General features: G+C 39.9%; 1 protein-coding gene across 10 annotated transcripts in view; it reads right to left on the bottom strand.

Moving 5' to 3' along the window:
• Nucleotides 1-13,421, bottom strand: part of PRR14L (proline rich 14 like) — a 71,323-nt gene that overhangs the window by 45,175 nt on the left and 12,727 nt on the right. For all 10 annotated transcript variants that reach the window (XR_013443457.1, XM_036074607.2, XM_036074606.2 and 7 more), the window contains one exon: nt 4,475-4,547. Coding sequence is in view for 9 of the 10 variants with exons in the window: in XM_036074607.2 (XP_035930500.2) it covers nt 4,475-4,547 (73 nt within the window). In the remaining variant the exon portion in view is untranslated. The remainder of the gene's footprint in view (nt 1-4,474; nt 4,548-13,421) is intronic.

Raw genomic sequence — 13,421 nt, 5'->3', positions numbered from 1 at the left:
ATGATCCCAGTGTCCTGGGATCAAGCCCCGCATCTGGCTCCCTGCTCAGCGGGAAGCCCGCTTCTCCCTCTCCCACTCCCCCTGCTTGTGTTCCCTCTCTTGCTGTGTCTCTTTCTGTCAAATAAATAAATAAAATCTTAAAAAAAAAAAAAAAAAAGGGCTTCTCTATGATTACATTTATGGGACATTTTGGAAAACGTAAAACTATAGGGACAGAAAAAAGATCAGTGGCTGCTAATGGCTGAGGCTGGCAAGAGGGATGCACTATAAAAGAAGCCTGTGAGAAATCACTGGGGTGATGGAAATGTTCTATATCTTGATTGTGGTGATAACTGAACAAGTGTTTGTCAAAACTCACAGGGCTGTACACACAAAAAAGGGTGAATTTTAGTGTAGGTTAAGTTATACCTTAATTTTTAAAAAAGATTTTATTTATTTACTTAACAGAGAGAGAGCGAGAGCACAAGCAGGGGGAACAGCAGAGGGAAAGGGAGAAGCAGGCTCCAGAGCCTGATGCGGGGCTTGATCCCAGAACCCTGGGATCATGACCTGAACCGAAGGCAGACACTTAACCGACTGATCCACCCAGGGGTCCCTATACCTTAATTTAAAAAAAAGTAAAAAAAAAAATTCAGTACCCAAAATGTCCACACTTCTTTCATGCTATTAAATGGGTGTGGTACTGGCTGATTTTTCAACTTTTCTCCCCCTAAGATGCAAATTATAGGAGGACAATGACATAAATAAGGAATATAAACAGGAAATATTCTTTCCCAATTATATGTATTAAAAAGAATCAATAAACTCCAAGAATCTAGACTCATACAAAGCATAAGGAGTTTATCGATGGGGTTTCTTCCATCTACTTGTAATACTTATTTGTATGACAGACATAGAGGGCTTTAAAAGATTGTTTCAACTCTAATTCTTCTAAATAATTCAAACTATCTAGTTCCAAAAATTATATAAGGTATCTTTTCTCTCCTTGACTGCTTTCACCTCTGCGTCAAAATGTATTCCCTCCAATGCTCTTCCAATTTCTTGTGACTCTCCTACTTCAGAGAATTCCCAAATAAGCCTTCGTGGAGATTGCTACTGTGAGAATTAAGTCACAACCTTCCCAAACCAAGCCAGTTACAGGGAACTCAGGAAAAAACAAAAAACAAAAAAACACAACAGAAACAAACAAAAAAACTTGATAATGTCAGTTCTGTAAAATATTAAACAGAATTATGGTGAAAAAGCCACATTAGAAAAGCTACACTAGTAGAAGAGGAGAGGCAGCAGAGTGTCTGACAGGAGGACAGCCTCCCTTTGTGAAATGGCCCCTCATCCAACACCCATCACAGCTCCCCCATGCCCACTTCTCACGGGCCTGCCCTACAGCAATCAAGAAATAAGGAATGATCTGCAAAATAGCATCCTACCAATTAAAGATGACTTTCGGTTAACACAAATGTCCTTTTAAAGCATTAAGCTTCTTCTAATTTCACCTAACTGAGCTACAGCAGACATGACTGTAAAGAACCTAAAAATTCTGAATATCACACTAACTTGGAAGTACTGTGAACAGGACATTTATTTAGAGAAGGAAGAACAATACACCAAGGGGAGAGTGTGGCAGCCTTAGGTTCACTTGCTGAACACCTCAGTGCAGGGGACCCAAATTCATTCCTCAGCAAATTTATAAATTATCACACAGTGCTGACCTTTGAGGTGCCCCCATTCAGAATAAGCAAAATGGAATATAAATAAAACTCTGTAAGCAATTTGCACAGCATTCAACAGAGTAGAGATTTAAAACAAAAGTAGGAAGGGTATACTAGTTTTTATCAGGGAAATCTACATCTAAAATGTGTGGGACCAGGATCTGGAGCAGAGTGAAAATTCTGCAGCTGGGGCTCCCAGAGGGAGTATACAACCAAGTTTCCAAGAAACATCATTTACTTCTCAATTCTGTAGGAAATGACAGGTTGCCAGATGCTTTACCTTAACCCTGACAAAGCGAGCTGAGATGCTGGCCACATTACAGGACAGCATGTGTATCTGTTTAACTGAAATCGGCAGCAGCTTGTGTGTTCATGTCTTCACAGACCTGCCTTCATAGAACCTTCCTTTCTGCTTGCTATGATTGCTTGGGCGGAGGCTGTTTCCTCATGTGTAACAAAGGGACACCTTTGAAGGCTCTCTGGGGACTGAATGGAAGAACGTATCACAGTCAGGCACTAGGTCACTGCTGCTTAAAGCTCTAGTAGAGCTGCTGTTTTCAAGTTCCTCCATCTAAAACTGAGAACCTTGCACACAGCTTTGGAGAAAGAAAAATAATTCATTTTCCCAATTTAAGTCATTAAAGAATGGTATTAGATCAGGAAGAAAAATGCCACAAAGTAGCTTATCTGAAGAACTCATCTTATCCATGTCCAATGTAGACCAGATTTTTAGGTGGACAGTAACCAGGTAAGTCTGAGAAGGCAGATTTCCTCATAGAAAATAACTGATTCTCCTGTTTTTCTTTTTATTTTTTTTTAAAGATTTTATTTTTTTTAAGTAATCTCTACACCCAACGTGGGGCTCGAACCTACAACCCCAAGATCAAGAGTTACATACTCTACTGACCGAGTCAGTCAGGCACCCTTTTTTAAAAAAAAATTTTTTTTTTCTTTATTAAGTAATCTCTATGCCCAATATGGGGCTCAAATTCATGACCCCGAGATCACGAGTTGCATGCTCTACCAACTGAGCCAGTCAGGCACCCCCTAATTCTCCTGTTTAAAGGTCAGTTTAGTTATTAAATCAAAGTGTAGTTCAACAAATAGACACTAAACTTGTGCTAAGATGTGGGTGAAAATATACCAAAAATATACCAAAGACTCAGGCGCCTGGGTGGCTCAGTCGTTAAGCATCTGCCTTCGGCTCAGGTCATGATCCCAGGGTCCTGGGATCAAGCCCCGCATCGGGCTCCCTGCTCTGCAGGAAGCCTGCTTCTCCCTCTCCCACTCCCCCTGCTTGTGTTCCCTCTCTTGCTGTGTCTCTCTCTGTCAAATAAATAAAATCTTAAAAAATATATATATATATACCAAAGACTCAATATAGCAATACTGGAGCCCTGCTGAAAAGATATTTGGGGCGGGGGTGGGGGGCTAAAATGGTCCCAAGTAAGGCCCTAGGAACTGGGTGAGACATGTACAAAAGGACATTTCTCATCCTCAGAGTTTTAATCAATACTGGACAGCCAAGCCTTTGAGCCACAGAAGAAATCTCCAGCAGCAGGAAACAGGGTGATAAAGTGGGACAAGTACCCTTTCTCATAAGGACAATTTGTGCTTCCTTTTCTGTCTGGGCTGCCAAGAAGTAGAGAGTCAAATCTGATGTTTTATCACAAAATGTTCATATAATTAAACATACTTGCTGTATTTTCCTTTTTTTTGTGGTTTTGATTACTCTGTATTTTCAACTTTAATTGCATAATATATAGACATAGTCCTTTCTACAGTTACCTAAGATTATTTTCAGCCTGGGGAGAAAATCCTGGCTCAGCACTCTTTCTTTGGGTCTCAGCTTCCTCCTCAATCAATCAATCAATCAATCTAAAGGTGATATCTCAGATGCCTATATCCATTCATTGTTTTGAGAAGCAAAACGAAGTAATGGAAATGAAACTGCTTTGACAGGTGACCTGGAGTGAACGCTTTCTCCCATCCCTGTCCAGGGGAACAGGAACAGGATGCACTCCACAGTGTTCAACTGGACTGGGTCAATTCCTCCCCATTCATGTTAACCTTTCCAAACAGGCAGTTTAGTTTTATAAAATCAAATAAAAGTTTTCACATCGATAGGGATTCATTATATAAAAGGGGAGGCTTTATATTCATTCATTACATAAAACTGGGTGGCTCAGTCGGTTAAGTGTCTGCCTTCAGTTCAGGTCATGATCCCAGGGTCCTGGGATCCAGCCCTGCATCAGGCTCCCTGCTCAGCGGAGAGTCTGCTTCTCTGTCTGTTCCTCCCTCCCCATGTTTGCTTGCGTGCCCTCTCTCCCTCTTAAATAAAATCTTAAAAAAAAAAAAAAAAAAGTTAAAAAAATTAAAACAGAAGGGGCGCCTGGGTGGCTCAGTTGTTGAGCGTCTGCCTTTGGCTCAGGTCATGATCCCAGGGTCCTGGGATCGAGCCCCACATTGGGCTCCCTGCTCCGCGGGAAGCCTGCTTCTCCCTCTCCCACTCCCCCTGCTTATGTTCCTGTCTCTCTCTGTCAAATAAATAAATTTAAAAAATTAAAACAAAAAACAAGAAAACCTAAGGCACTGCTCAATAATATTAGGTATCTTCAAGTATGTCAATGGGCAAGATCAAGAATTTCTACAGTTAAGTCCATCTTGCAAGGCAGGGACCTGCATTCCTGATGCAAAAAAGAAACTGTGAACTAAAACAGTGTGTAATAAGTAGAAAAAGGAAAAGACTAGAGAAAAATAAATACCTTTGCTCCTCAGACAGTCTTCAGGGAGGCCCGTGCATAAACGTTCTTTGCTTGACTGCATCAGGAGGTCTTCCTGCGGGAAGAAAATCCAGTGGTCAGGGAGGATTCAGAGATACCTGAACTCATGAATGCAAATTACCGTCTGAGAAACCTCTTTAGTAGGATTCCTGGAAATTTGATAGCAGTCACAAAGATTGGCAACTGAAGGAAGCCTCAAATTTAAAGAAATAAAATCAATAAAAACTGCCACTTCCCTAGAATTTGAGCTTGAAAAGCCAAGTTTCCTGAGGTCTGGACAGTAACAGAGGCTTAAAATGCTGATCCTATTAAATACCTTCTGAATCAAGAAACACATTGCTGCAACGTAACCTTAATTTCATCTGAAAGGAAAATATCACCAAACTGGAAGTATCTCAATCCTCAACCACTCTAGAGATCATGTATGCATTTTGTTCCCGAACTTCTTAGAAGGGCTATTTTTTCTTTTCATCTCCCTTCACTGGAGGGAGAGCATGCAAAGGAGAACACCATCAATGACAACCAGTTTTATCCTACAGAAGAAATTCAGAAAAATGGGAGGGGTCAGTGGCAGAATGTACACGTCATGGCAGCAAATGGCTTCAAGCCCTAGGAGGGAAGGTTTACCAGCTAGGAGACACTGATAGAACTAAGATCTCTACTTATGCTAAGCTCTCCTTCTCAGTCACCTCTTTCCCCCTGCCCTAAGATTTAAGGTTTTTTTCACACTGATTTAATTGGTAAGTGCAAGATACTGACATGGTACACATCTAAATCTACAGATAGTAGTATCATTACTATATCTTTAGATAATTTTTATAGCACTTCAAACAAACTCAAAGCTAGCAAAAGCCATTTGGACCCTAGGCAAAGTTCTGTGGTGGAAACAGAACCCAGAATGGGGAGGGAAGATAAAAGCAGTGGCAAGAAAAGGTGGATACAGGCAGAAATAAAACATTATCATTTGAACTGAGAGCATGGACTGTCACATGTGAAGCAGGACTATTTTTTCATTCCCTTAGTGTGGAATACTTTTGCAAAGCATGAACTTAAAAACAAGTATCTCCCAGATAATTTACGGTAACACCACCATGTTTGACAAAGAAGTATGAGTTCTAGCATGATGCCAGACCGAACTTATCTGTAAAGGAGGAGAAGAGAAAGCTCTTACTTACCATAAAAGGAATGATGGAATTAGAAAATCACCACTGGGTGACCATCACAGTAATAATGATCTCAACCAAAAATCATCAATGGATGTTAAAACTAGTGGCTAAAAGTTTGAATGAGAAACAGAAATATTTACATAGTCTCAAAAGTATCTCTCCAGGAGATACTTAATAATTCCATAAGGGAGAATAGTAACTTCGCAGTGGAGAAAGCTGGCAGACCCCACCTGAACCAAGTATGGACTTCACCTCCCAGAAATGAAGCACCCCAAAGCCATGTGCCTCCTGAGAGGATGGACCAAGAAGAATCAGCATCACTTCTGTGGGATTCCTGCTGCCAAAATGCATAACCAGAATCTAATCATGAGAAAACACCAGACAAGTCCAAACTGGGGGAAATTCTACAAAATACATGGCCTGTATTCTTCAAAAGTGTCGAGGTCATGAGCTGAGGAACTGTTACATATTAAAGGAGATTAAAGAGACATGCCAATTGAATGCCACAAGTGATCCTAGATTTTTCCTAGACCAAAAAAACTATTTTCTTTTCTTTTGCTGCAAAAGACATCAGTATAACAATTGACCAAATTTGAATATGGTCTGTGGATTAAATAAAAATACTTGGATCAGTGTTAATTGCTTGATTTTGATCAACTTACTGTGGTCATGTATCAGAATGTCTTTGTTTGCTAGGAAATATACATTGAAATATTTAGGCAACATGTCTGCAACTATACTCTCAAATTATTCAGGAAAAAAAAAAGCAAATGTGGTAAAATGTTAGCATGTGAGGAATTTGCATGAAAGGTATATGGGAATTCTTTGTACTATTTGTGCAACTTTTCTGTAAGTCTCAAATTATTTCAAAATAAGAGATTATGGAAACATCTTTATTTGTAGTTACATTTGATTCTTTCTCCAAAATGATACTTCTCTTGCTGTTCCAGTTCTCAGGCTGAATGGGGTGTGACATTAGACGCTACTCAGAATTACTTTTTCAGGTTAATACTCTATGGAAAAGGCAGAGTGCTGGAGTAAAAGATTATGGGATGAGGAGTCAGACAGGGCTCTGCTCCAACCTTAGGACTCCTATCTACTAGCTATATAGCACTAAGAACAAGCTTAAGTTGGCTATAAGAATAATGGGGACCACAGTAACACCTAGCAAGACACCCTGTCAGCACTGGGTGTTCCATAAACAGAAGCTCTCATCATCCATTAGAGCTTAGACACTTGTTATCCCTTTCTGTGAGAAAAGCCAAATAGAACTATCACCAATAGATCCTAGGATGTCATCTGGATTGACTAAGCTTTTTTGGGCCTGCAAAGTAAGAGCTGAGCTCAGGTCAGCAACATACAAGTTCTATATAGTTCCTTCAGAATGAACTGTGATAAGCTTGTACAACCAACCATACTGACTCCTGCCCCTAGAGGGGCCGCTGGAATTTTAGTTTTGCTCCACCTGCTGCTCTAAGGTTCTTAGCTGGAGGACTCAAAATACCCTGGTGGAGTGCCAAGCCAATTGCTTCAGCCATGTCCCCTTCTTCTTGGTTAGTCACGATTTGTAATAGGGAAGAAGAGAAGCAGAAGCTAGGAGTAAGTGATTCCCCTCTCCCTCTGCCTTGCTGACTTCTCTTAAAAGGTTCTGAGTTAAGAACCCTCAGACGGCTGAAGGCCCTATAAAGTTCAAAGTCTTAAATATGATCAGAAATTGACTGGGTTGAAAAGAAAACAGACTGTGAGGCTGAGGTCAGATGCGAGGACCCCCCTCCCCTGGCAACTACCACCACCACAGTGGTGGGTAATCTCCATATCAGGTGGGAACTCTACCAAGTGTGGGCCTCAAGTGTGGATGAGAGAACAGAACAGCCCACCTGCAAGCAGTGGACATGCAGCGTAATGATCCTGTCATTCCCCCAACCCCCTCAAGGTCAGCTAATCATATAATAAACACTTGCAGAAATTTATCAATTTCCTTTTCTTGTAATATTTTATAGGCTAAATGTTCTAACTTTCAGGATTTTTAGAGGTAGAGTCCTAAACATTTTCTCTTCCACCTAGATTCTGCAAAATCTGTTTTGAATGAATCAACTTCCAAGATCTTCTTTCACCATCAAGTGAGGTAACTGCTATAGTTTATAATACTCTATTAGCTGTATAAAGTAAGAAATGCCACAAAACAGTACAAATTCATTTTCAAATCAACAGCAAACAGATTCTCTGCCTTGCACATCCAATATACTATCCTCCTGCCAAGTGCTTAGAATTAAAATTAACTTTTGATACTTCAAAGTGGTGACAGATTTTAGAAAGGTCTTGAAAAACCATTCTTACTGTTCATCTGTAATCTATTTCCCATTAAAAGTTGTATGTCCTGGAAAAGATGCAATTCTCTGATTCATTTCTGTGAGACTAGTTTAGAGTAGGAGAACAACACAAATATCTAAAGGAAGGAAATGAATATACATCAGGCTCTTCAGCTTTTTACGCAGGGTAAGTTACAAGCTCCTCAAGGGCCTGATTTATCTCTGAGCTGTGAGTCCTGCTTGTAACCAGACTCCACTGAACTCCTCCAAAACTTGAGCTTCCTGAGCTGGAGGCAGAGACAGATGAGTAAGAAGGGCAGTGACTGCCCCACCTTCAGATGGGACTGTCTATACACTGAAGTGTGCAATGATGGGGCAACAATATGCAGCAAATGAGATTCTTCCTACTACGTGGCATTTGTAGAAATAGCCATGATTATGTTCATAGTGAAGAATACTCTGAAAATAAAAGAAACTTTTATATCTCTAAATGGATCTTTCAGTTTCCTACCCCTTGCATATTTAGAAAGGAACAGCTGTAGAACAGTAACTTTAAATCATCCTTACAGAGCTTAAAAAGGAATTTTCCTTCACGTATTTCAATTCAGGGAAACAACTGGTGACTTTAAGTAAGGCACTGATCACCTTAGCTGGGAAAGGCATTTGATAATAACCCCCCCCCCCAAATGATTATCTGAGAACTGCTATAATAATTAGGAGAAAGTTCTATCTTAGTCTCAGCAATACACCACTGGTGCTTTGGGCAATTTTCTGTCACTTTTAACAACATGAGATGTTACAGGGCAAACCATCACTGTGTGGACAACAGTGCCCTGGCAGACCTGGAGAACAGGTTATGGCCACCGGTTTTACTACTAACAGCACGAAGTTCAGACTTTTTCCACCTTTAAATCACCGAATGTGAATTCCTTCCACCAAGATATCCTTTTAGGCAAATAGCAAGCTCCTATACTCTACCACAAATTTCGTGTAGGATCACAGAGTCTTAGGGTAAGAAGTAAATAAGCTTAATGGGCATTTAGTTCAACGGGCTTTCATTTAAGTGAAGCCATACAAATTGCACAAGATTGGGTCTGATGAACATGCCATTAAAAAACAAGTTTCTCCAAAAGCATAACATGGTTCAAGTGATCAACAGCCACTGTGCGTCCTCACTTGATGTCCCCTGTCCAGACAGCTTCAAATATCTGTCAAAAATGTATACTGACTCTTCATGTGTGCAGCTAACAAATAACAGACAATCAGAACTTTTTCTCTGTCTGTGTTGAGCACAAATAAAGTATCATATCCTGGAACCAAAGCTTTTATAACACATTCAATGCAGGCACATCAACCACTATGAGAGGTAAAAGAAAAAAAAAAAAAGTAAAATATATAAAAACTTAAACACCCTACAGCTTTTATCTAAGTACCAAGAAAAACAAAAGAACAAGCATATGTTGAAGGGGGAAAAAAGAAACAACCACTCACTGTATAGTTTTCAATGTTAAATCATCTATGTGGAATATCACATACCCATCTCTTTCTATCTTATTCTTAAATAATACCAATGTTGTCCACATCCTGGCTGGTAACCTCTGCGTACACCAGAGTTGTTGACCTTTGTCCTACAAGTGAGTTCAGAACTGAATTCTTTCTTTCACCATTCAGTCTGACTCTTGCAGCTGTCCCCGCCACTGAGCCTGTTCTGATACTTTCCCCTCCTTCCTTTTTGGCCTTCTTCTCTCCTCCTCAATAACAGAATAGTTTCCTGATCAAAGCACCAAATTATTAATTATAAGCTTTTATGCCTTTTTGACACAATCATAAGGCAGGAAAGAATTATTTTTTGCTGGTTCTCCTTTTCACGATTGAAGTATTTCAATGATTGAAGTATTTCATGGTTAGAATATTTTATTTTTTTAAGTGGATCTTTAAAAAAATGTTAAGTGCAGTCACAAAAGGACAAAGACCGTATGATTCCACTTAGATGAGGTCCCTAGAGTAGACAGATTCATAGACAGAAAGGAGAATGATGGTAGCCAGGGACTGGGGGGAGGGTGTAATGGGGAGTTAGTGTTTAATGGGTACAGAGTTTCAGCTTGGGAAAATGAAAACAGTTCTGGAGATGGATGGTGTTGATGGTTATACAACAATGTGAATGTGCTTAATGCCACTGAACTGTACACTTACAAATGATTAAAATGGTAAATTTTATGTTATGTGCGTTTACCACAATACAAAAAAGCAAAAAAAGAATTTAACACCAACATTTAAAAATAAGTTGCTTCAGGGGCGCCTGGGTAGCTCAGTTGTTAATCGTCTGCCTTCGGCTCAGGTCATGATCCCATGGTCCTGGGATCGAGCCCCGCATCGGGCTCCCTGCTGTGTGGAAAGCCTGCTTCTCCCTCTTCCACTCCCCCTGCTTGTGTTCCTTCTCTCGCTGTGTCTCTCTCTCTCAAATAAATAAATAAATAATCTTTGGGAAAAAAAAAAAGATTAAAAAAAAATAAGTCGGGCGCCTGGGTGGCTCAGTCGTTAAGCGTCTGCCTTCGGCTCAGGTCATGATCTCAGGGTCCTGGGATCGAGTCCCGCATCGGGCTCCCTGCTCGGCAGGGAGCCTGCTTTTCCCTCTCCCACTTCCCCTGCTTGTGTTCCCTCTCTCACTGTCTCTCTCTGTCAAATAAATACATAAAATCTTTAAAAAAAATAAAAATAAATAAGTTGCTTCATAAAATAACACATTTTGTTTTTTCTTTTAACAACAACAAAAACCTATAATGACTTCAAATGTGATTAAACAAGTGAATTTAAACCAGTTTAGGCTTCATCAGAAATCATGATATAGGAAAGTGCAACCTTCTAATTCTAAAAATGAGTGCAGTCCTTCTCCTTGAACTGGGAAATTCACCAAGCAAACTGGACTCTGTTAAATTCATTCGATTCATACAATGCATGCCCTGGAAGCCTAGGTGTCTGTCTTTCACAATTACAGCAAGTTCTTATTGCTGGAGCCAGGTTCTGCTGAAGTCACTACTTTTCCTGTCGTGACGGATTTTGGTCCAGAGGGAACAGAGGAGTGGGTAAGTGGTAATCTTTGAGTACTCACTGTGCCGCAAACCCGAGGCAGTGCCCAACTGGGCCTCTTTGCTGGTTTGAGATGAGGAACAGCCGAAGGAAAAGAACTTTGTGGAATGCTGCTAAAGGCTATTAAAAATAAATCACAGAACCTTGGGATGGGAAAAGAACAGCTCTCAGGTTGCTTGTCCAAACTAGAACCCCCTCTGCTATATTCCGGACATTCAGTCATTCAGCCTCTTCAGAAACATGACTTCCCCACACCTAACCCATTTCTAAACTGGCCTAGATGTGAAAAAGTACCTTTCCTATTGACTTAAATTCTGTCTCCCTCAAATAAGAAGGGTTTTTTTTGGTTGTTTTTACTATTACTATATTTAAAAATTTTTAATGTTTTTAAACAATTGATTTAGAGGTAATTTTTCTCAGGTGTATTAAAAAATAGTTTGCAAATACCATTCAAAAAATTTCTGTGGTCTTCATCAAGCTTTCCTTAATGTTACTATCTTACACATAACCACCATATAGTTATTAAGACCAGCAAACTGCTATTAATATAATATTAACTATAGAATTTACTCTTATTAATGGCTTCCCAAAGTCCTTTTTCAGGACCTGGATCCAATCCAGGCTCCCATGATGATTTAGTCATCATGTCTCCTTAAGTTCTCCCTTAAACTGAGATAGTTCCTCAGATACTCATCTTTTGTGACTTTGACACTTTTGAAAACAAAGTCCCTCGATTTGGGTTTGATGTTTCATCAGATTATGGTTATGCATTTTGGCGGCAGGAATCTCACAGAAGTGATGTTGGTTCTCGGTGGATCCTCTCAAGAGGTACATGGCTTTGGGGGGGGGGTCTCATTCCTGTGGAGGTGAACTTCCAACACTTGGTTCAGGTGGGGGTCTGTCAGGTTTCTCCACTGTGATTATCTTCTCCTTTGTATACCTTGTAATGATTCTGTTACTATGTAACTACTAAGTATCTTATGGGGGAGATATTTGGAGACAATGTAAATACCTGTTTCTCATTTAAACTTTTAGCCACTAGTTTTAACATCCATTGAGGATTCTTGCTTGAGATGACTATTACTGTGATGGTTGCCAGATGGAGATTTCTTGCCATGATTCCTTTTATATTTATTAACTAGAATTCTTTAAGAACTTTTTTTTTCAAGTTATTTATTCAAGTATTTTATATCAGCATGGGCTCATGATACCTGCTTTATTCTATGAGTTATAATTCATTATTATCATTATTTAAGCTCAAATTGTCCCAGTCTTAGCCACTGGGAGTCCTTTCAAGTTGGCTCCTGTGTCCTTTTGTTAGGTCTCCTAATTTTCTAAGCATTAGCCATAAACTGTTCCAAACTTATCTTGTATTTTCTCTTGTGCCAGCCTCCAAAACATTTTCCCAGAAAGTCTTGGTTCCTTTAATTGGAAAATGTTATTTAGAAACCAAGAACTCGCTGCTATGAGGTGTCACCCACCTCACATACCCACACATATATAGTACATTTCTGTATCTACCTACATATATTGAAAACTGTATCTAGAACCCCCCCACTCCATCTAGACCCCACCTCACATACCCACACATGTATAGTACGCATTTCTCTATCTATCTACATATATTAAAAACTGGAAGTTCATACTGATAACTCCAATTCTAGTTCCACACCACAGGGTTCATTCTAGCCCTCAACCCACCCCTATCTGTAATTTTGTTCTATTAGTAAGAAGCCTGGCTCATTCTCATTATTCACAATACTTACCTATTTGCTCAATCCTAGAACACACATACAGTGGTTTAGGAATTGCTAAGTCACACCCCTGTGAAAAACAAATCTACTAAAATTTGGGGCACCTGGGTGGTTCAGTTAGTTAAGTGTCCAACTCTTGATTTCGGCTCAGGTCATGATCTCAGGTCAGGAGATCAAGCCCCGCATCAGGCTCTGCACTGGGCATGAAGCCTGCTTAAGATTCTCTCTTTCTCCCTCTCGCTCTGCACCAACCCCCTGCTTGCATGCTCTCTCTCTCTCAAAAAAACAAAAATAATAATAATAATAATTTGGGGGGGGTTATTGGATTTAGACTTAAAAGTATATAGTCAAAATACTGTTTCCCAAAGGTACTTGGGTTACTTTTCTTCTTTATCTCCCCTCCCTTAGTGTGGTTTCATTATTCATTTGTAATATAGTTAAGAATCATTTGTTAGAGTTTTTATTTAATTCTGGATTCCCCTCACATCCTGGTTGTCTAGTTAGTTATTCTTCAGGTACAGCCTCAGAACAATACAAAAAGATGTACTCAGAGAAGTGACACTTCCTCCTGTTCCTTCTGTCCCATTCCCGCACTCTCTACCCTGCTCCCAGT

Source organism: Halichoerus grypus, chromosome 13 (genome assembly GCF_964656455.1).
Source record: "Halichoerus grypus chromosome 13, mHalGry1.hap1.1, whole genome shotgun sequence".
In the NCBI taxonomy this organism is placed as follows: domain Eukaryota; kingdom Metazoa; phylum Chordata; class Mammalia; order Carnivora; family Phocidae; genus Halichoerus; species Halichoerus grypus.
The sequence above is the reverse complement of the archived record's forward strand: the minus strand, read 5'-3'. Positions and strand labels throughout refer to the sequence as shown.